The sequence below is a fragment of the Amphiura filiformis genome, chromosome 16 (assembly GCF_039555335.1).
Source record: "Amphiura filiformis chromosome 16, Afil_fr2py, whole genome shotgun sequence".
NCBI lineage: Eukaryota > Metazoa > Echinodermata > Ophiuroidea > Amphilepidida > Amphiuridae > Amphiura > Amphiura filiformis.
This window is the reverse complement of record NC_092643.1, coordinates 9,262,948-9,284,614: the sequence shown is the minus strand read 5'-3', so window position 1 is coordinate 9,284,614 and position 21,667 is coordinate 9,262,948. Positions and strand designations below refer to the sequence as shown.

General features: G+C 36.4%; 2 protein-coding genes across 4 annotated transcripts in view; one reads left to right on the top strand and one right to left on the bottom strand.

The window, feature by feature from the left end:
* LOC140135511 (probable D-lactate dehydrogenase, mitochondrial) overlaps positions 1–11,717 on the top strand; it is a 71,663-nt gene extending 59,946 nt beyond the window's left edge. For all 3 annotated transcript variants that reach the window (XM_072157036.1, XM_072157038.1, XM_072157037.1), the window contains one exon: positions 11,067–11,717. In XM_072157036.1, the coding sequence (XP_072013137.1) occupies positions 11,067–11,238 (172 nt within the window). In that variant the 3' untranslated portion in view covers positions 11,239–11,717. The remainder of the gene's footprint in view (positions 1–11,066) is intronic.
* Positions 907–10,589, bottom strand: LOC140135510 (E3 ubiquitin-protein ligase TRIM56-like). Its single transcript, XM_072157035.1, is given in 3 exon segments — positions 907–3,339; positions 10,314–10,452; positions 10,454–10,589. Coding segments are annotated over 3 exon segments (1,875 nt in total). The 5' UTR covers positions 10,579–10,589; the 3' UTR covers positions 907–1,728.
* Positions 11,718–21,667: the final 9,950 nt, after the last annotated feature.

The following is a 21,667-nucleotide window of genomic DNA, read 5'->3' as shown; positions in this document are numbered from 1 at the left end:
ATTGATTATAAAAGCAAATTTCTCACCGAATCAACTCATCATCTTGACTGCTCTCAACACCGCTGCCGGATAACGCCCGACGCTGGGTGACCCACGTAAAATTGCCACATTCCGCATTTAAAATACCAGCAACTTCGCCTCTCTATCACTCGGGTTAGTTTTGTCCAACTATTTTTATTATTTTATAAAATATTTAAGAGAATCCCAGACAATGTCACAATTTCCACTTGCCGCAGTACCATCACTATGATAATATTGACGACTTTACTTGATTGCTGCAGCTAGTTGTTTCGCATGCGTAAATTAAACAACGATTTTCCGTTCATGTAAAAAAAGACTTGAATCGTAAGGGAACCAAACTGGAACTATATCATTAGCCTATGATCGCACTTGTACTTTCATAACTGATGAATTATCAGCCATGCACCTGGCGAGATGCTCTCGGTGATAGCGCAAATAGACATAAAATTCGATCCAGCTGGTGGTATAGACTCCTTTTCTCCCAATGTTCCACTCAAAGTTCTTGAAATTCCAAACCGCCGCACAAGTTGTTGTATTTTTCCGACGAAAACCATCAATGAAAACATGGTCCACGCCACGAAATATTGTTGTAAATACACTTCCAAATTAATATAAGCTACTGGGATTACTACTTGTAAAATATGCAAACTAAAAAACTTCCGAAAAGAAAATTTTTAAACACAACCTAGTCTTGTTGAATCTGACAAAATAATGACGAAACAAGAAATGATCGGAATGCAAAACATCGCCTGTGTACCACGTGACTTAGCAACAGTACACACATTCACACAATAGGCCTTACCAACGGGGACTACAGCATTTATTCTGCAGGGGTTAAATTGGTTTTCAATTGATGGGATTGAAAACGTTATTATATGACTGTTTACTAAGTGCTGTGTGAAAATGAGAGATTTCCATGACTTCAGGGCTGAATGAGCCTAAATTGAAGACAAAAAGTGCCCTTTTCAAAAGTCACAAAGTAGGCCTATGCTTGTTAACTGCAAGGCGTATTGGGACAAGGAATGGAACTGACTATCTTACAACTCACTGTGCTGAACTCTGCACCAAGGGGATTTGCATGGCTGAATGATCAAGAATCGATACACATTTCAGTAAATGTTCACTTGGTGATGATTTTAAACTGCACTCAAACACATGGGGTTTTCCATTAGTAACAAGCCATGAATCAACTTTTGTGACAAGCATAGGCCTACTTTGTGACTTTTGAAAAGGGCAGTTTTTGCCTTCAATTTAGGCTCATTCAGCTCTGAAGTCATGGAAATCTCTCATTTTCACACAGCACTTAGTAAACAGTCATATAATTATTTCAAAGTTAGTTTTGTTGGTACAAAATGAAACTTTACGATGTTATGACGACATGTTCAGAGGGGGACTTATTTCTTTTGAGGTGTTTATAACAGCACTAGGCATACACTTTACAAAAACAGTAAATGACAAAGGTCCCAAGATAGATCCTTGTGGAATTCCAATATTACCATTTTCAAAATCAGATAAAGAAGAATTTACACTCACTGTTGGAGATCTTAATGTTCAAATATGATTTTAAGCACAGAAGCTATTTGCCTTGAACACCATATTTATCAAAATTTAAAGAAGTTTTTCATGGTTGACCATGTCAAAAGCTTTTTTTAAGAAATCAAACACCAGTAACAAATCCATTATCCAAGTATAATTTGTTTCTTCAAATCATGGCCGCTGAAATATTGTGACATAGTCATTACTGTACTCTGCAACAAACAGCTCCATGCCATCCATTGACATTGCAATACCTGTAGGAACTTTAACCTGTGTAGTAACACATCCCAGGTAATCACCTTCAGCTGTGAACTTGTATACGCCATTAGGGTTACCTTTACCTTCGTTAGAGACAAATATCTCACCTTGTCTACAGCACACAAAACCAGGCTCCCATACTTTGACCTCTGCTGGAGGCTGGATGACCCTGACATTGTTGCCAGAGTAATCCATCAGCTGCAGGGATTCACCTCTGTTTACTGAACTAACAATCTCTCCATTGGAGGTAACTGCAAGGCGGAATGGAGTGGACTGTGTTGCAAACTTAGAGATGAGCGAACCGTCAGCATTGTGGATGGATATGATGTTATTTACCTGCCCTAATAAGATTTTACCACTAGAATCTACTGCTACTGAATTGGCTGCAGTTGACTTATTTTTCTCATCAATAAGATCAAAACTGTTAATCTGTTTACCAGCATCATCAAAGATATAAATTTGTGATTTACCTATTGGTATTGTTACATATTCATGATTAGGTGTAACAGCAGCATCCACAGCACCAGGAGACTCATGGAGTACACATTTAACTTGACCTGCCCTTGAAAAGACCTTAGCCCCCTTTTCCCAACTACATACTACAACATCACCATCTTTATTAATATCAAGTCCACATCGCTCATTAAAGTCCCCAGTACTAAACTGTCCAACCAGCTTCCATTCTTTTCCTAGTGATGGTGCTCCATCCTTTAATAGCTGCCCTATGGTTGGAATAGCTGGTGGAGTAGCTGCCTTGAACTTCACATAACCAAGAGATTTGTCTATTGCTTCTGGATGGGACTTGGAAAGCTTCTTGAGTTGTGAAGCCAGGGTGCCATGAGTGGATAGCACTTCAAATTCTGAATTTGACTCAAGGACTCTAGTAGTGTCTTCTGCAGTTTTCTGAATATCTTTCATTGTGGATTCCAGGGTTGTCTGCTTCTGGCCAAGTAGTTTTGTTCTTTCCTGTTTAAGTTGATCCACCTCCTCTTTAAATTCTTTTACTTTCTTCTTCAAAAGCTCAATGCACTCTTGTTCTATCCTCTCAAGTGAGTCCATGGCTATTTGTGAATAGATTTCAAGTTCTGCCCTCACATTTGTTGTAGTCTTCACAGCTTCCTGGAACTTCTTCAAAGTAGCATCACTTTGCCTCATTAAGTCCTTTAACTCATCCGATTGAGTTTGGGCTGCTTTCTTCAGGCTAACACGAGTATGCTGAGATGGACATTCATTCAATATGATACAATCCTTACACAGTGCTCTCTTCTCATTTTCACAGTAGTATTCACATAGCTTTCCATGCACCTTGCAGCACCTATTTTCCTCTTCTTTTTTCAGATTTACTTTGCCAGCCAGAATATCTCCCATGTTGATCACTTTGTGGTCTTTCATAGCTTTGAGGGTCTTATGGGAGGCATAGCATGTAACACAGAGGTATTCTTTGCAGTCAACACATCTGACTTTAGCTTTGTTACCAGGAGTATTGCAGTTACTGCAGATAGTATCAGGGCTTGGTATTTGAGCCTGCATGAGAAATAAAAAACCAAGACAAAAACAAAGGTTAATATAACTCTAACCAATATAAATCTTACAAAATCTTACAAGGATGCATGCATTCCATGTGATGCCATTGCGCAACCACCTTTAGTCATATATGCCCACCAAATCGCTGGTCGGGCAAGTGACTCCCCCGTGGCATGAGGTTGGTGATGGTGTGCGTGGCACCCGAGGGGTCCCAGGGTCAATTCCCGGGGGTGCCAAGTGAAATCTTTCTTCATCTTCTCTCCTTTTTTGTTCCTTCTCTGCCTTCCGATAGCAAAAAAGCATGTTCCTTGTTAGGAGCGATGTGGACTTGATATTAATAAAGATGGTGATGTTATAATTTTCCATTATAAGTCCTCCGTTGACAATAAGCTATTATATGTCGACGACAGTGTCATCTTAGTTTCTGACAAAGACCCCAGGGTTGTTTCCCATGAACTCAGCAAAGTTCTTCAATCATGTAATAATTGGCCTGTCGATAATGAATTGTCCCTGCATGTAGGTAAGACCAAGTGTATTTTATTTGGCTCTCATGTGAAATTAAAGAGAGTCACTGATTTTAACATCAATTATAATGGGCAAGTTATCTGCTCCCAAGATAGTATTAATTATCTTGGGATCACAATGGATCAAACACTCTCGGGTGACAACATGGTTGATGTTCTTGTCAGGAAAGTCATTGGGTGTCTTAAGTTTCTTTATAGGCATTCAAACTATCTCAATCAAACCCTTCGCAATGGTTGGTATCAGTACCAGAGCTAAACACAAATTACAGATCACCCAAAACAAAATAGTCCGCTTTATTCTAAATTTGTCTCCCAGGACCCACATTGATCAGTTGACTCGTAACTCCATTAAACTTCTAAATTCTCAGGACCGTGTTAAACAATTAAGGCTTAACCACGTATTCAACATCTTCAATGATACTGGTGCACCATACCTCAGAAACAACTTCATTAGAACCTCAAGTGCTCATACCCATCGTACCAGATCTAGTAATTTGAATTTCTTTGTGCCCAGAGTCAAAGGTATTGCCAACAAGTCCTACTATAATGCCATCTTAGATTGGAACGAGTTGCCACCTCAAATTCAGTCCATAAGCAGCAGGATGGCATTCAAAAAGGCTGTCAAAAAACACCTGGCTGATAGTGCTCTGAAGCAGGAATCTGCAGAATTTATACGTATGTAGGCTTATGTCCAAATGTCTCTTTTTTTTCTTCTAATATTCCTCCACGTCCACAGCCATTTTTTGTTTTGGGACCCCATTGGAAATAAGCCTGCATACGTAGCCAGGCTTTTATGGGCTATCCTTGCCTTGCAACTTTTGGTGTTGTGGCGTGTATGCCGTTCCAATCTGGGATGGCATTTGGTGGTTTGTGCACATTTTATTATTGTTGTTAAATTTTGATGCTTTGTACTTGATGTCTTACCATTTTTCTGTATTTTTGTATATGTTGCAAAGCTAAATAAAAACTAAACTAAACTAAACTATATAATAACAGCACTAGTCCTAAAAAAAGTTTGTATTGCCCTTTTTGACTGACCCAAAAATCTGAAAAAATAGGGTTGCATTTCCCCCCCCCCCCATAAAAATTGTCTGGCGGGTAAGCATCATTAATGATCTCATACTGTTTACCCTGACTTCTCATATCCATAAGTACCAGACTTGAGTCCTGTTTATCAGGGACAGTCTGTGTAGCTCAGTGGTTAGAGTGCTGGTTCAAGTCCCCGCACAGGCAGGTATGTCCGGAGATTTTACTTTGGTTTATCTGCCTATGCATGTTATGTTTCCATTGTAATTTCATGTTTAAATGTGCTAGTGTGTGATGCATAATTCTTCTTTCCCCTGTATATTGCTATATTAAGACTAACGATTAAGCATCATTGATTTGATCTCGTGCGCTACTTTGTAATGTTTGAATCTTTCTATGTTCCAGTGTATGATAGGTAAGCCTCTTCCCTTGTTTGTATAAAGTTTGCAAAATGTTTTGCCTGTTAATTGTAATTACTACTGCCCAACTTGTGATATATTCCAAAAACAAGCCTGGCAAACCTTATAAATTATTTCATTGTTGTACCTTCATAATATTATTTTGTGGTGAACATTGTATGTTGCAATTTTTTTTTTTAAATGACCAACCGGCCAACTGTGACTCAAGAGATTAAGGGTAATAGAAGCTTGTTTAGACCATGGGAATGGAATTTTCATTATTTAAAAATAAATTCCCTCAAATATTCTCAAATTGTAGATTTTTCTCTTCGTTTTAAAAATATGGGTCCAAAAGGATGAAAATTTGACTTTTTTCCAATTTTGACCAAAATTGGGGATAATTTAGGAGGTCGTTGATATACCAAGATGCTGAAAATGCTACATGTACCCATGTTCGTGGTCTTGTACTGAGTGCAATGCTCAGGTTTTTAATTTTTAAGTGCGATACCTTTTCAAAAGCACCCTTTCTATAAAAAAAAATACCACCCAATGATAAAAATGACACCTTTTTTTGACACTCTTTAGACCTGAGTGCATAGCAAGTCGCAAGTTGCAAAATCTGTCCTCATAATATGTGCCTTCAACCAAGGTGTTTATAAAACCAAAACCATGGAGAGGGAATTGATCATGTAACACATTGTTTTTTGTACCAATTTGATTTGCTGACAAGCTATTCATCAAGTGGTTCCTTTTGTTCAGGACAAAGGGGTTCTGCCATTAAATCAGTAACTGACTAAGTGTATTAATGCTTAACCAGGCAGGCAACTGGCAATAAGTGATCAAAGAAAAGTTTTGTGAAAGCGCCTACTTGTTCTCATACAGCCCACAGGTGTGGTTGTGTAGCCTGATTTCCCATAACAATTTGGCGTGGCTACCAGGTATTATAATAGGTCCATTCAGAGTCTATGATGTATATCACCTTCTATCAATTAAATATTTTGCAGTTTATTTGTTTTATCATGGTTATAGGCCTATTCAATAAAGATCAAATGTCTTTGTTGTTTTTTGTTTTGTTTTTTCATAACTTGAAAAGAGGGAAATCGAATTGTTGATCGAGAGGGGAGGGGAGTGGTAAGAGAAAAAGAAAGAGGGCAGAGAGAGGGGTGAAGGGGAGAGAAAGGAGAGCGGGGGAGTGATAGAGTGTATAGTTCTAAAAGATAATAAGTACAGAGAAAGGAAAAGAAAGGAATGATTAAATAAATATAATAATAATTATTATAGAAACTAAACACATAACAGCATTAGGCAGCCATTGATGCCAAAGCCTTTATGCGTTACGTAATTACAACACCCAGTCAGATGTATTTCACACCTGCCAAACACAAGTCACCCAATTTCGAAAACTAGACGTTGAATGTACACTCTCATGAATATTGATTGGCAACATTTTCCAATATGTCAGCGCTCTAATCGGAAACAATAGATGAATAGATTCTGCAGTCTGTTGCTTTGTTCGGTGACCCCCTTCACCAGGGTACTTGTGCCTGGCCGAAGTTTCGTCAGCGTTATCTCCTAGATTCCAGCTGTTAATGCCTAGATATGCTTGGCATTAAAAAAAAAAAAAAAAACTGTTCTATTTGAGTATATGAAAAGAATAGTTTTAATAATATTCTTTATTTGGAGAAGTTTTCCACAATATTTTAGCAGTTTTGAAAAATCACACCTGTACTAAATAGTGTCCCATTAGGCCAAATTAAAAAAAAGGATTGTCTCAAAGCTCTCCAACTCTGAAAAACTAATGCAAAATGCGGGTTTTTTTTTCAAAGATTTTTTTTTCAAATGTGAAATAACCTTTCAAAGTCCTATTCTACTGTATGAAGTGTTGTATTTAACAATAAAGTGATGCTGCTATTGTATTGAAGTGAAGTAATCTAAGAGCAGGGGTCTGGTCCCGTATTCAGTTGCGTAGTAAGAAAAAAAAATGAATTCCAGAGGTTTTACAAAAATTGTCAAAATGGCATTTCAATCATTTTTTTGAAACTTTTTTTGAAAAAAAAAGGGGAATTTTTTTTTACTAATGCGGGTGAATAAACTAATGGGCCCCAGGAGCTTTGAGATGATCCTTTTTTTTATTTAGCCTTAGAAGGAAAATTTGACCACTTTCCCCAAATTATATGCAGCGGATTCAAACTAAGCTCCTCAAATTTACTAAAATTTCTATCCGATTTTTATATCTTGTGTATGGTTCCCTAACATGCCATATCACCTGTGGAATCCCCTACTAATGGTTCCCTAACATACCATATCACCTATGGATCCGCTACTAATGTATAATGATGCCATGCAGTCAACTACCGTAAAACCCCGTCTACAAGGATATACCTAAGAAACGCCCTCAATAAAAATTGGTTGCTTGTTGTATTTGGAGTTTGAGCAAATATATACTGGCACTGGGTGGCTATGCATTCCATCTAAGTATGTTGTAACACCAATCAATTGTATTGACATAATAACGACTGTTTCAGTATATCAGGATCGTGATAGCTCAATTGATAGAGCGTCAGACTTTGGAACTGAAGACATGCTGAAGAGAGCATGGTCCGGGCACCGGTTCCGTTTTTTCATTCTCGTTTAATTTAAACTTTTGACATGTTCTTTTTATCTTTCTTCAAATCTACCTTTCTACTTTTAATTTTAGGTGCGTTGTTTTTTTTGTTTTTGTTTTTTAGTTTTTTTATAGTTTTTTTTAGTAATTTTGTGGTTTTATAGAAACTAGTAAAAGCATTTATTCTAAATAATAGCGAAACCCACGGTTAGACAGATGTGTTGTAACTACTTGTCTGTCCTCGTCTTTGCAATAAAAACCTATGTTGCACCTTTGTGCCATCCCAATTCTTGAGGTAGGGTGCGTATTAAAATAAAGCACGATTTTGTTTCTACTTGAAATGAAATCAAAATAAATATTGTTCTGTTGCCACAATTGCAGTTTTTTCAATAAAAAAAAATAGATGAGGAATAATAATTATTCCATATTTGAATCTATTGTCCCATCAAGAATAGAGTGTCTTCAAAAACTTCAATCAATTCATCTGACAAAGTAAACTATTCTGGTCATTCAATTTTGTTTCGCTTGCACCTGTTATATCACATGCGTTGGTAGAGAAGGCACACTTCTCTTGTCTTCACCGAAGTAGTGATGTAAACACTAACATGATTAATTACCATAGCTAGCAATGGACATACACTATTTTTTGTTCCACTTGAACCCATACTATAGGCTATTCGCTGTCGCTGTGACGTAATTAATCGGATTAACTACCATAGCAATTGATGAATACAATTTCGATATAGCCCTGCATTTCATCGTTCACGTGGCACCTATGCATTAAACCATAGTTGTCAAAGAAATGCTAATCACTCGCCATGTAAGATTAGTATTTATGAAAAGAGTGGTATTCAATCTATGTTTGGTGACATACGCGGGTGATTAGTGCAATCTGCTTGATGGTAGTTATTGCGATTATTACGTCACTTCGACAGCGAATTGTAGTATAGACGAATCCAACAAGCCAAGTGATGGTCAGAATTTATTCGGCCATTATACGCTGGTGAAGTTGCGTAACTAATCGGATTAATTACCATAGCAATAGGTGAAAACAATTTTGAACATATCGCGCCGCGCTACAAGCAGGTTACACTCATCACCTGTACTGTGTATGTCTGCAATCATAGATTGAATACAATACTGGTCTTTTCAAAGATCTTACAGGTGCAGCATGATATGGTTCAATGAAGAGGTACCGCCTGAACGTATCAGTGTATAACGCGGTATATTCAAAATTGTTTTCACCTATTGCTATGGTAGTTAATCCGATTATTACGTAACTTCGCCAGCGTATTGAATAAAACAGGAGGATGTGAGTTCATAAGGGCAATGTCGGGGATAGGTCACAATCGATGTGGAGAGATGAGAGGTCCGACCAACAGCCATAGCGATTCAACTAATTCCAGCGGACGGTCTGTGGCTAGTAAGGAATCGTCTTTGACCACATGCGCAGATCTGTCTCGTCAGGAAGATATTTAATATCCCGAATTTATAATAGGCCTATGCCTACCAGTTCCATCGTATAACCGATCTGCTAGAGAATATTTGTTACCATGTTTAATAAATTCGTATTTATCGTATAATAAAATGTAGCCAAATGTATATTATGTGTCACACGGTTTTCTGCTGAACCACTAGCAGGCTATGTTACCACATCTATGACAAAGGTGAATTTTGATGATTTTTACGATCGTCCGGATGAGCAAATCACTGAATGGGTCTTTAGTTCCTCCTCTCCTTATCCTGCCAATATTATATGAATCAAAGAAAAATAAAGAAAAAATAAAATTAAACAAAAAAAAAGACAAAGAAAAGAAACAATAAAAGAAAAACAATAGAATAAATTAAACTAAATATGAAAAAAAAATGATCACGAAAGGAGTCTTTAGAAAATGCAAGAAAATATAAATGAAAAGTTTGAACAATATTTTGTTTATAAAAGTTTGTGTGACCGTGATGAGGCTCGAACTCACCATCTTCCGATCTAAAGAACCAAAGTCTTATGCCTTGCCAAGTGAGCTATGCTCGTGAGATGCGAAATAAAGATAAAATAATACATTGTATACCTGCTTGTGTCGGTAAATGATTTGCTCAAATTCCATAATGATATAATATTGTGGAGGCGCTAGCGTGAAATATGCTATCATCACAGTCGCTTCTATTCCTTATAGACGGGTTTCTACGGTAGTCTCTCAAACAGTGAGAAACTTGGTCTTGCCCCAAATAGTTAACATTCAAAATTCTATTTCCCATATATGACATCAAATGAACTTTGTTCTCTTACCACTTGTAACTAAAAAGATCTTTGTTCAAAATGCATATAGATATAGGAGGCTTAGCAAATGTGGTGGCATATGCCACCACATTTGCTGAAGCCTACTTTTTTGACACCCTTTATGTTAAAACTGACTTGATTTATACCTTTTCTTCCATATCCTGCACCGTATTCTTCAAACTGCTCACAAGAAAATGCACAGGTAGATCCTTTACACCATCCTTTGATATCTTCACCTCTTCTCGACAAGTAGGACAAACCAGTGTCTTTACTTGATGCCACACACTGCTCTAAACACTCCCTGCAGAATCTGTGCTGACAGGGAAGAGCTCTAGGATCATGAAATGTATCTAAACAAATGGCACAGTTGAGGAAATTTGACTTGATAGTCTGCACCAGTGGTTTAGCCATGTTTGAAAGGGAATTATGTAGTATGTGGTTCCTGTTGATAATCAGGTCATGCAGTGTGTATCATGAGACTTGTGAGATATGTTGTCCCGGTATTTTGTACAAATAGCCGGGTTCAACAGACAAGAAGCAATGACCTGGAAAATATGATTGATCATTCATACATGTAGGGCACATTAGTATAAAGCACTGGGTGTACACAAACTTTTTATGAGTGAGAGACAGCATCCCTCAAATTAAGATTTTTTTTCCTTGAGATGCAAAATTGGAGTGGGCAAGAGGCACTTTGTGATTGAGGAAGTCTGTGATGATACAGTAGATGTAATGAGTTTTTTTTTTCTTTTGGTTCTACTTACAGTCGAGCATTGGCAGTACAAGGCACTTGTACAGGGGAACATGGCATTGGGCTAGGCAAGAGGCACTTCTTAATTGAGGAAGTCGGTGATGCTTCAGTAGATGTAATGTGGTCTTTCTTTTCTTGTTTCTTACAGTCGAGCATTGGCAGTACAAGGCACCTGTACAGGGGAACATGGCATTGGACTAGGCAAGAGACACTTCTTAATTGAGGAAGTTGGTGATGCTACAGTAGATGTAATGAGACTGGTTAAGAAAGCACTTGATCCACACAATCTTATGAATCCTGGGAAAGTACTGCTACCATGAGAGTAATATCATTGACTGGAGGTGAAAGACACTTGAAGTTAAGGGCTTCTACAGTAAGGCTCGGTTCAAACTTTTTATATTCATCATCAAATATTTGATGCAACAAATATTCATTATTCAATCTATTTCCATTGTGTTGAGGTAAATTTAAACTGGTCACACAACTAAGAAAAAATTTGACTTACTCAAATTTTTGTCCGTCATCCGACGAGACTTTTTCAAGAGTGGTTGACTGGAGCAGGATTTTGGTCATGTGACTTGGATATGACGTCAGAGTCGGATGACAGGTTGGTAGACGGCTGGTAGGTGGTGGCGGCCCCTGTCCTTATTGAGATCCGGGTTATGAGCAGCAATGTATATTTCCATTGTATTTTCAATCATGTTTAACATCTAACACATTTTGTTGGCGTAAAATGAATGATATATTTCCACCAGATGTTCAATGATAAATATAACTCACTTGTCGTCAACAAACATTCATTATACACCAGGCACTAAAAGAAACTCGTCAGTTATATTCATCCTTGCTGTTCAATAACTGATAATTTTGGCTTATTCTGAAATATACATTTTGTTAATCGGATTTTGCTTTCTCATTTGACACCCTGTTCGTGAAAAACGAACAAGAATTGACCAAATATCGCCTCCAAAGCCTCAAACCCCAAAATCAAAAGTTGCATTTTCAACGATTTTCAATGGGAACGCATCGTTGTATTGCACACAAGCACCACGGGCCAATCAATAAAGCACACAGTGTAACAGGCACAATTGAATAGTTAAAATTGCAACTTTTCATTTTGGGGTTTGAGAGTTTGGAAGCGCATATCTTGGTCAATTCTTGTTCAATGTTCACGAACAGGGTGTCAAATGAGAAAGAAAAGTCCAATTAACAAAATGTATATTTCAGAATAATCCAAAATTATCAAGTTATTGAACAGCAAGGATGAATATAACTGATGAGTTTCTTTTTGTGCCTGGTGTAGTGTCTAATCTTTTGTTGAAAGTAACACCATGTTTGATTTCGCAGTGGCTGACTCAAATCTTGTGTGATAACCTAATTCTGCGGGGCGTATACACAAGCGTAGAAGAGCAATTTGTCCATATACGCTGGCAATTAATGTAAACGCAATGATTCAAATCTGCCACTATGAAATTCAATATGCTCTCAATATGACACAACTTAAATTGAAAGAGATTGAATAATGATACTATCTGTTGAATGAATATTCAAAGGCCCTAATTGTAAAGTTTGTGGTTTTAAGAATGTATATTCATTTGTTGAGAAAGAAATGAGACAATTTTATGTGCACAGATGTGTCTGAAACATGAGCTCAGAACCCCACGAGCTCAGAACGTGAATGACAGAACCTTAATATTCCACACATGGAGTGTGAATTTCAAATGAGGTTACCTGAATTGGTGATTCAATTTGAAATCCACACTCCCTGTGTGGAAGATTAACATCATATCTTCTGTAGAGGGCGTATGACTTTTAATTGGAATAGCTAGTAACTGCAGTAAGATAACGCTTTTAATGTATTTTCCAGTGCTTGAAATAAGGCAGAGCCTTATACCAAAGGTCAATGAAAATCAGACTAAAGATACTACCCTACTAACCCAGGAGCTTGTGAAATTTTAGACCAAAGTCAGTAAGATACACTCAATGTAGACTTTTCCATAAACCCATGGCGTTACTCGTCGAGTTATAAAGTGTGATGTGGACCAGTGTTTTATTAAACACAAATCGGGCCTATGAAAATTTACAAGGGCCCATAGATGTCAAAGGTCCCTGACTTGAATATTTTGGTTTATTTCAAGCACTGGTAATTATTATTGAAATGGTTGTGATTGAATGTGGCCAGTACTGACAGCATATGACCAGTACTGACCACAGCATATGATTAGTACTGACCACAGCATAATATGTTGTGAAGTGTGCTTAGGCCAGCGAGTTTGGTGTAGCGCACTATAAATCATCTAAATTGATTTGAGTTGTTTTGCTCTCTCAGACCAGTTCATTCAATTGAATGAACACAGCTTTCAATAGCTGTATTTGATCTAACCATGATATTTTGCGTATTTCAATCTACAATATGAACGCACAACCTTAGATACAATACTAACCAATCACAAATGTGTTGGTATGGTTGATTCAGTGTATGCAAAAAATTGTCACGCTATGTCAGGCTGTTAATTCAACTGAAATTTCCACTATAATATCAAAAATGCATTGAAGAAAACCTTGGGTGGTACTCAGTTCAAATGACCATACAGAAATGTACCTCAAGCATCTGTCCCATTTTCGGCCATAGTCAAAATTTTTTTTTAATTTTTAATAATTTTACACAATCAGATGTGCTCTGTTCATTGAGGTATATTCCCTCGCTATGGACTCATGATGCACTAGATAGCAAATGAGTACACAAAATTGAAATGGGAGAATTGCATTATGGGAAGTGTAAGATCATCTCTGAAGAGTAATGGGCTGTTCCATTTAAAATCTGCACTACCCCTGGGGAAGATTTTGGAGGGAGTATGTTTTTCAAATGTAGTTGATCAGGGTTAATCATTTTAATCAAGTTACCCAATTGTCTATTGTATTCAAAACTCATACTCCCTCTGTGGAAGACTTTAGCTAGATCTAACACAGGGGTAGTGTGGATTTTAAATGGAACAGCCCAATAATGTTGAAACTTGACAACTCAAGTAATTTTATCATTAATTTAGTATAGATTATTTTTGATTGAAGTGTTGCTAGTAGTCAGTGTCTACAACTCAATTTCAGAAATTGAAGGGGTGGTAATAAAATAAGAAATCTGTGTGCCAGAAAAGATTGAGATATGGTAAAGTTACCATGCAGGAGCTTAGAGAATTGGCAGTTAGTACCCAGAAATAGGCTGCTTTTCCACACATTTTGCAGATTTGACAGGGACTACCCCCTCTGTACCTTCAATCAAAGAAAATAATAGTTGGCACATCTTGACAATATGTTGGAACTCTTAATACTCTGCGTGCTAGCCATAAGCTTCAACATAAAAAGCCCAAGTTCTGAGATATTTTGTCGAGATATCAAAAGCTATCTTAAGAACCACTGAACCAATACTATGCTTGTTTGTACTCATTTTAATGCATTTTTCATGCTGATTCCAAATATGGTCATGAAAATTTACAATTATGAAATTTTTGAATTTTTAAATTTTTTTTGGAAACTTGTCGTCGAAGGGGTGGCAGTTTACATTTTAGTATTCCATAGTGTGCCAATGCTATTTTCCTTGATACTGGATCTGCCCCTAATATCCATGCATGTAATTTTAATGTAATGTAATTTTAATAGACGAATTGTAACTTAAACAACATGTAATGGTGAGAATCCGAATGGTTCTGATTTTTATCTCTCTTGTATTATAGTGTCAGTTGCCTGAGCTTTACTTATATTTGTGCCCATCCACCACAAACTGGTCGTGAAGTCTGCATTTTCCATTTTGAGATACAGTCAAAAACAGTATATGGATTTCTATGTAAAATATATTAAGAATTTGACGTTTGATGAACCATAACTTCACTTCCAGATGTCCGATGAAGCTGGTTGAGGTGTCATTTTTAAGCTGAAAGTGCATTCTTTCAAAATCTGTAATAAACAGAAAATGATCTAGAGCCGACTTTACTACCATTTCGTGGTGGATGGTCACATGTTATGAGGCATGTATTCTCTGTGATCCTCACATTTATTATTTAATGTCTCACCCTGGGTTTGGTTTAAAGTACATGCATTTACTCAATGAATAGCAGCAAAATAGAGGTGGCTGTGTTTTGTGTTTTAGAATTTCCAGCTTATTTTGGTTTGTTTGCTACCCCTTTTTGTAAGAGCTTGTAATCTGTGTAAATTTTACTTTAGAATCTTTTTATATCAGATGTACTTCCTAAAAGCATACAACTTGAGACCTGTTTGCACAAAATGAGAGCAAAGTTGCTTGGTACTAAACCAGAATTATTATTACCATGGAAGCTCTGGCATATGCTGTACATGTTCTGACAGCATATTTCTTGAGCTGAATATATATATTCCATCCCCGAGGGATGAGTGATTGTTTTTTTTGCCAATGTGGTATCATGGCACTTTTTGTTGCATTTGGAAAAAGCGCTGTGTCATTGGTCAAATACTAATTGCTTGTCGTTCAATAATGGAATATTAATTCAGTTTTATTGTTTGAAATCTGATGCTTGTATTGATTGTGATTTGTAGAATGGTGCTTAGTAATTAAGAATATTGTAAAAATTACGCCCTGATTAAAACTGATTTGTAGAACTATTGATAACATATTCCTATCAGTAGACAAGGTAGAGCTGGATTGCATGCTTTCTCAACTGTTGCTCCTCCTGTGTGGAATTCAATGTCATCAAATAATGTTCATCATGCAACTGCATTTAGATAATTCAAAAAAATATTTATGACTCATTTATGTCCTACTATGTAGACAGTTATTAGGAAATATATGAGTGTTAAGTAGTTTTTTAATTGTCTACTTTAACTTTCTTGTACATCATCAGTTGTGCAACATTTGCAGGCACTTGGTAACCTATGTAAATCTTCACAGGCCCAAATCAAAATGTAAAATGTTACAATGGTCCACATTTTGCGACACTTTGTAAGATGTAATGCCAGGAATTGATTTTGAAGTTAGCAATGAGTCCATCTTGGTGACAAAATTTCATGGGCCCCAAGGGCCGAAGGGATTTTAGCCTGAGGGCCTGTCTTATTTTGAGCACCGTTTGTGGGTGAATTTGCTGAAACTACCGTTTAAGTTTTTTTGGTTTTTTTTGGCTTTGGAGTGTCCCTGGACCTAGACCTAAATGCTAGGATCATTTATGGTTGATTTAAAAAAATATTTATATATATATATATTGTAGGCCTATGGAATTTCAAAATGCATTGAATTTGTATGCATTTTGAAATCATTAATAGAGTATGACATGAGTACAAATTTATTCAAAACACATAGGCCTACAAAGTTTTATTTTTTTAATTCAACCATGAATGATCCTAACATTTAGGTCTAGGTCCAGGGACACTCCAAAAGTAAAAAAATAAATAACTTAAGAATAAAAAAATAAGAAAAAAAATGTTTTTTTTTTTTTTAATTGAGTATAGTGGGACTATACTCGGCGTCAATCTGGTATTAGTGTTGATGTTGAAAATCATGTTTTGGTTATTAGGGACTATCAATGGCTTGACAGGTCCTTTGTTGTCTCGGTAGCCTCCCAGCAAACATTTTACAGGAAACATTTGAATGTTGGGTTATGTAAAGGTTATATAAAGGGTATAAAATATTTAATAACATTCAAAAACATTTTTGAAAACTTGCTGCAGAACATTCTACTATAATTATATTGTTAGTATTTTGCAAAAATGTTTGCCAAAAAATGTTTAACAATAACATTTTGACAACATTTTTAAATGTTGTTGTATTGTTTTTTCATATAAAAATTTTTTTAACGCTTTCATGACCGTTATAGTAACCTGACATTCAAATGTTATTAACGGAGTCTTTCGTGATCCTAGCATCCTCTTTTTATGACATTTTTCAGTAGATATCCAACGAAAAAAGCTTATTCCTAAAATTTCAGTTGAATCTGATTTTGTGTTTGCGAGTTATGCATGATTATGTGTATTACACTGCTCCATAGACCAGTGTTGTAATTTCGTTATGGCGTAAGCAGAACGTAATTCAAATTTGATGATATTTTTGCTCATTGAATTAATCTGCAAGAAATTTTGTGTGCATAAACATTATTTAGCTAGAGGTATAAAAATTGCAACTTTCTTTGAGAAAAGTGGGGGTGAATGGGTGATGAGGCTGTGGATCATGAAATGCCCTTTCAAAAGGTTTATACCAATACCAAAGCATGTTTAGAACATTAAAAAAATATTTTTGTGTTTGCTGGGCTGCAAGTATGGCATGTACCAATGCTGAAACCATTGGTGTTGATGTAGAAAATTGCTTCATGCTTCAAGCATGTAAAATTAAATGAGTGCACCGTCATTATGCATATTTTCAAATGTTTGTAATAAATATAAATGAAATTATTTAATCAATGAAATTGCACAGATTAAGGTATTTGATACGTAGGTAAATTGTAACTAATCACTGCATCATACTGAAATATAAAATATGCAATCATTCACTCAAAAAAACCGTATATAAATGTTGTAAAACAGCAAAGCTATAGGAAATTGTTTGAAGGGGCAATGTAAATATTTATGCTATGTATTTTATGCTATATATTTTGTATATTATTATAGAGTGTTTACCTTAATAAATAATGAAGAAAAAGAAAGGGCATAAAAGCAATATTGAATGTTTGAATTTTAATCAGTTCTGGGAGCAGTTAGAGATTTAATTGGAAATGAAAATCTAAAAAATACAGTCAGACACATAGACAGGGGATGTGGGTGATATAAATTGGCAAACCGTCTCCTTTGTCTGTAAAAAATAGCAAAATTAGGGCAATAATGTCATAATTTTAGATATACCCCAAATCATGAACTTCCTATGAATTTTGTCTGAAATAATAGCTTCCAAAAATAAATTGGTATAATCCATATACTTTCCTCGAGTCAGTAAAGTAAAATCAAATTTTGAGATTTTCTCAAAAACTGTTAATTTTTGCAGGAATCTGTTATGCTATACTACTATGATCAGCTCTTAATAGGCGGGAATTATTCGGTTTTTGTTACTGCGCGAGTCAATAAAGTTCCAACTAACGCACGCGTAAATCCACAAAAGCACAGGTCTTCACGCAAAGCGCAGTTCGCGTAACTGCTGCGCCCAGCTGTGTGTACGCCGTTCTATATCAATCCACGATGTTATGAGTCCCCGCCTATTAAGAGCTGATCAGAGTATAGTTGGATTCCTTGCATTATTTCCTTTCTGAAAATGTATACTTTTATATACTTCTCATCATTACATTTAGAGATACAATAAAAAACAATATCTAAATTACTGACTCGAGAAAGGTATACAGACTAGAGGTAAAGGTCTGCTTTTGGCTATAGAATGACAATTTCTCTTGAAAAGATCTGCATTTGGAAAATCAGCATCCCCACAAAAAAAATCCTGGCTGAAATGGTTGTTTTCAACAAAAATTTTGGAATGTACATGCCTTCTCGTACATTTTACCCCGGAATTGTACCCTCAAATTTTTTTGACCCCCTACTAAGGACTGAATATTTTTTGATCCCCCCTTTTTAGCACCCAAAATTTCGTTAATAGGCCTAGGCCTATACGTTTTAATTTACTATTTGGTGTTTTTATGAGTGTGGGTCTCTACTCGAATTTTTTTTTTTTTTTTTTAAGTTATTTATTTTTTCAGTTTTGGAGTGTCTCTTGACTGGAGCTAAATGCTAGGAAGATTGTTTGTATTTTTAATATGCAAAGTGATAATTATTTCAGGGGGGGGGGCAAAATCAACAAAAAATTGCCTGGGAATCACCAATGGTTGTCGGATTCTTTTTTAAATGGCGACCATCTTGAAAATAAAAAATAAAAAGCCCTCTCCTCCTTTTTTTTTTTTTTTTTTGAAAACCCGGCCGTGAAACTTTTCTTTTTGGCCTACGCGCGAGTATGATCCACACCTGTTGGTTTGGTACCGTGAAGGACTATACATTTTAAGCCGCTGGTAACCAGTATTTCAAAAAAGGGTGTAGCTTTGACTGATATGATGGAATTAAATTTCGCAATATTTTGCAGCGATAATGGTTGTCGATTTGCTGAGGTATCTGGCAATTGTCCCACCATCTTTGGTTTCCCACAAATTTATAATGTCTTCTTCATTGTTGCGTAATTATTGCATTGCTATGCTCCGCTTGTATTATATATTTTGTATTGTACCGTGGTTTTATATGCAATAAAAGATATGAATTTGTAAATATCGGAGCAGTTTTCAGGTTGTGACCCCTGTGGAGTCCAAATTGTGACCTTCGTGAGAAGTTTTGCTCCAATGTGCATGTGGGATCAGGGAACCTCTATTATTATCGGGAATTGCCTGTCACACATGATCGCACACAAGGTCGTAGGCAATTGGTGGGACCTCACCTGCCCAGAACATATTGACCCAGGTCAGCATACCGCCATATCCTTCCCGACATGCTTAGTAGCCAAGTCCGTAGAAGAGTGGATCCACACACTATGTACACAAATATACATTTGGCCACATTTTATTATACTGATTAATCTGAATTTATTAAACATGGTAACAAATATTCTCTAGCAAATCGGTTATACGGTGGAACTGGTAGGCATATTATAAATTCAGGATATTAAATATCTTCCTGACCAGCCAGATCTGCGCATGGTCAAACACGAGGATAGACGAGTATCAGACCGACGCAAACTGGCTTATAGTCTCCACATCAGCCAGTTTGGTTCCGCCCCTCCACAGGGAGCGTAACCTGTGTAGGAGACTCGGTCGTACCTGGTGGGACCTCATCTCTCCCCATCGATTGAAAAATTGTGATCTATAATTAATCCCCGACATTGCTCTTATGAACTGACATCCACCTGGTGGGATGCTGGCCACCCTGATATTTAAAATTTGTAGGCCTTTTTTGTACTTTTTAGCCCATTTTTTACCATTTTCATCCAAGTTCCTCCCCCCCCCCCAAAAGTTGCCATGACCCCCATTGCCCCCATCTAAAAAGTCCAGGCTATCCCAGCAAACACAAAACGTTTCCAAAACGTTTTGAATTGGTTTTTATTTGGTTTTGGTTTTTTAAAACGTTAAATACACGTTTCCAAAACGTTTTGATAAACATCGAGTTATCTGATGGCAGAATAGTTCGACCAAAACGTTATAAAAACGTTCTAATAACGTAGACCCATTGTAGACAAAATACTCACGAAAAAAGCAAATAAAATCACAATGTTCATAGATCGTTCCATTCGACTGGATTTCCACTATATAACCAATTAGCTGGATATTAAATAATTATTTAATATTTATTATAATAAGTAGGCTATCGAATCAACAAGAGACTTGCATTTTATTTTTCTGTAATTTATTTAGGCCTACTGTACGTTATTTGCATGAATGATGACAGATATGAATAAAAAACGTAAGCAAATTAAAGTAAAAAGTACCGGTAAATTTACATTGCTTTATTTTATAAATCAACTTTCAAAAGATGTAACCATGGTAACGCACGGTCTCGATTTCAGTAAAATAATGAACCGGCGAAAGTTAGTCTCGGTCCCAGACGGCTTGTGCTCCTCGTTATTCAAGGAGCACAAGCCGGTTGGGACTAAGACTACCCACCGTTAGTGCGGTTTGTGTGTTTCAAATACTAGTAACAAATTGTAACCGTTTTGACCATGCATCAACGGATATATCTGTGAATCTCAATTGCTGACTGTTTACGGTGGAATTTAATAGGCCTAGCTAACCTTTAATCATGTTTATAGATCAAAAGATAAACGTGTATAGGCCTTTGATTTTGTAGACAAGTTGCAGCTATGTTTTGGGCGAAACATTTGCGTTTTAATGGAATTACTGACATATGATTTTAGTCTGCACTGATGGCGAGCAATGGTGACTACTACACAGTACAATAGTACTAGTATCCTTGATCTCAGTGACCTTATACTTGACTAGCCTATACGTGGTTACTGCTCAACTACTATATATTAGCTGTTCAAATTTGATTCTGGTGTGGAGAAAGCGATACAATTCTACATGTATTTTTGTTGTATTTAATGATAAGTGTTCCAGCTCCAAGAGTAAAGTATAACAGCATTAGGTCTACTCATTTAGGTAAGTTTTCATTTTCAGTTTTAATTGAGGCCCTTTTATTTCTTAATTCTGTAAATTTTAATAGCATGACATGGTATAAATGTGCCATTTGTTTCTGATTATAATCAATATAATATTCACGCTAGTTGCCCATTGCAAGTCTCTTGTTGGTTTATATACAAAAAAAAAGTATCCTTACACTTGGAAGAAAAATAGATAGCGCATCTATTAAATAAATAAATTTACCCAAATATGGTTTAGTTTTAATTCACATGTTCAGTTCAGTTCAGTGAGTTGTAGAATTGATTTTTTCCAAGTGTAAGGATACTTTTATGATTTTAGCGCAGAATACATTTACATTAATGTATTTTAATATCACATTTAATATCCTAGCTAAGGTTGGCTTTCATATTTTGGTTATCCGAATCATGCTGCCAGCTGCCGGCAAGAATAATCGATGCAACAGGACTGGACTGATGGGACGCTGAACATGTCTTGATGTCGAAGACATTGGGGACATGGAGTTATACATTATCTCATGGTGTACATCTTTTACTTTCATGGTTAATGTATTTCTTCATGGTTTCATGTCTTATATACTACACAAGAGATCAAGTGTTAACGTCATAACCATGATAACTTG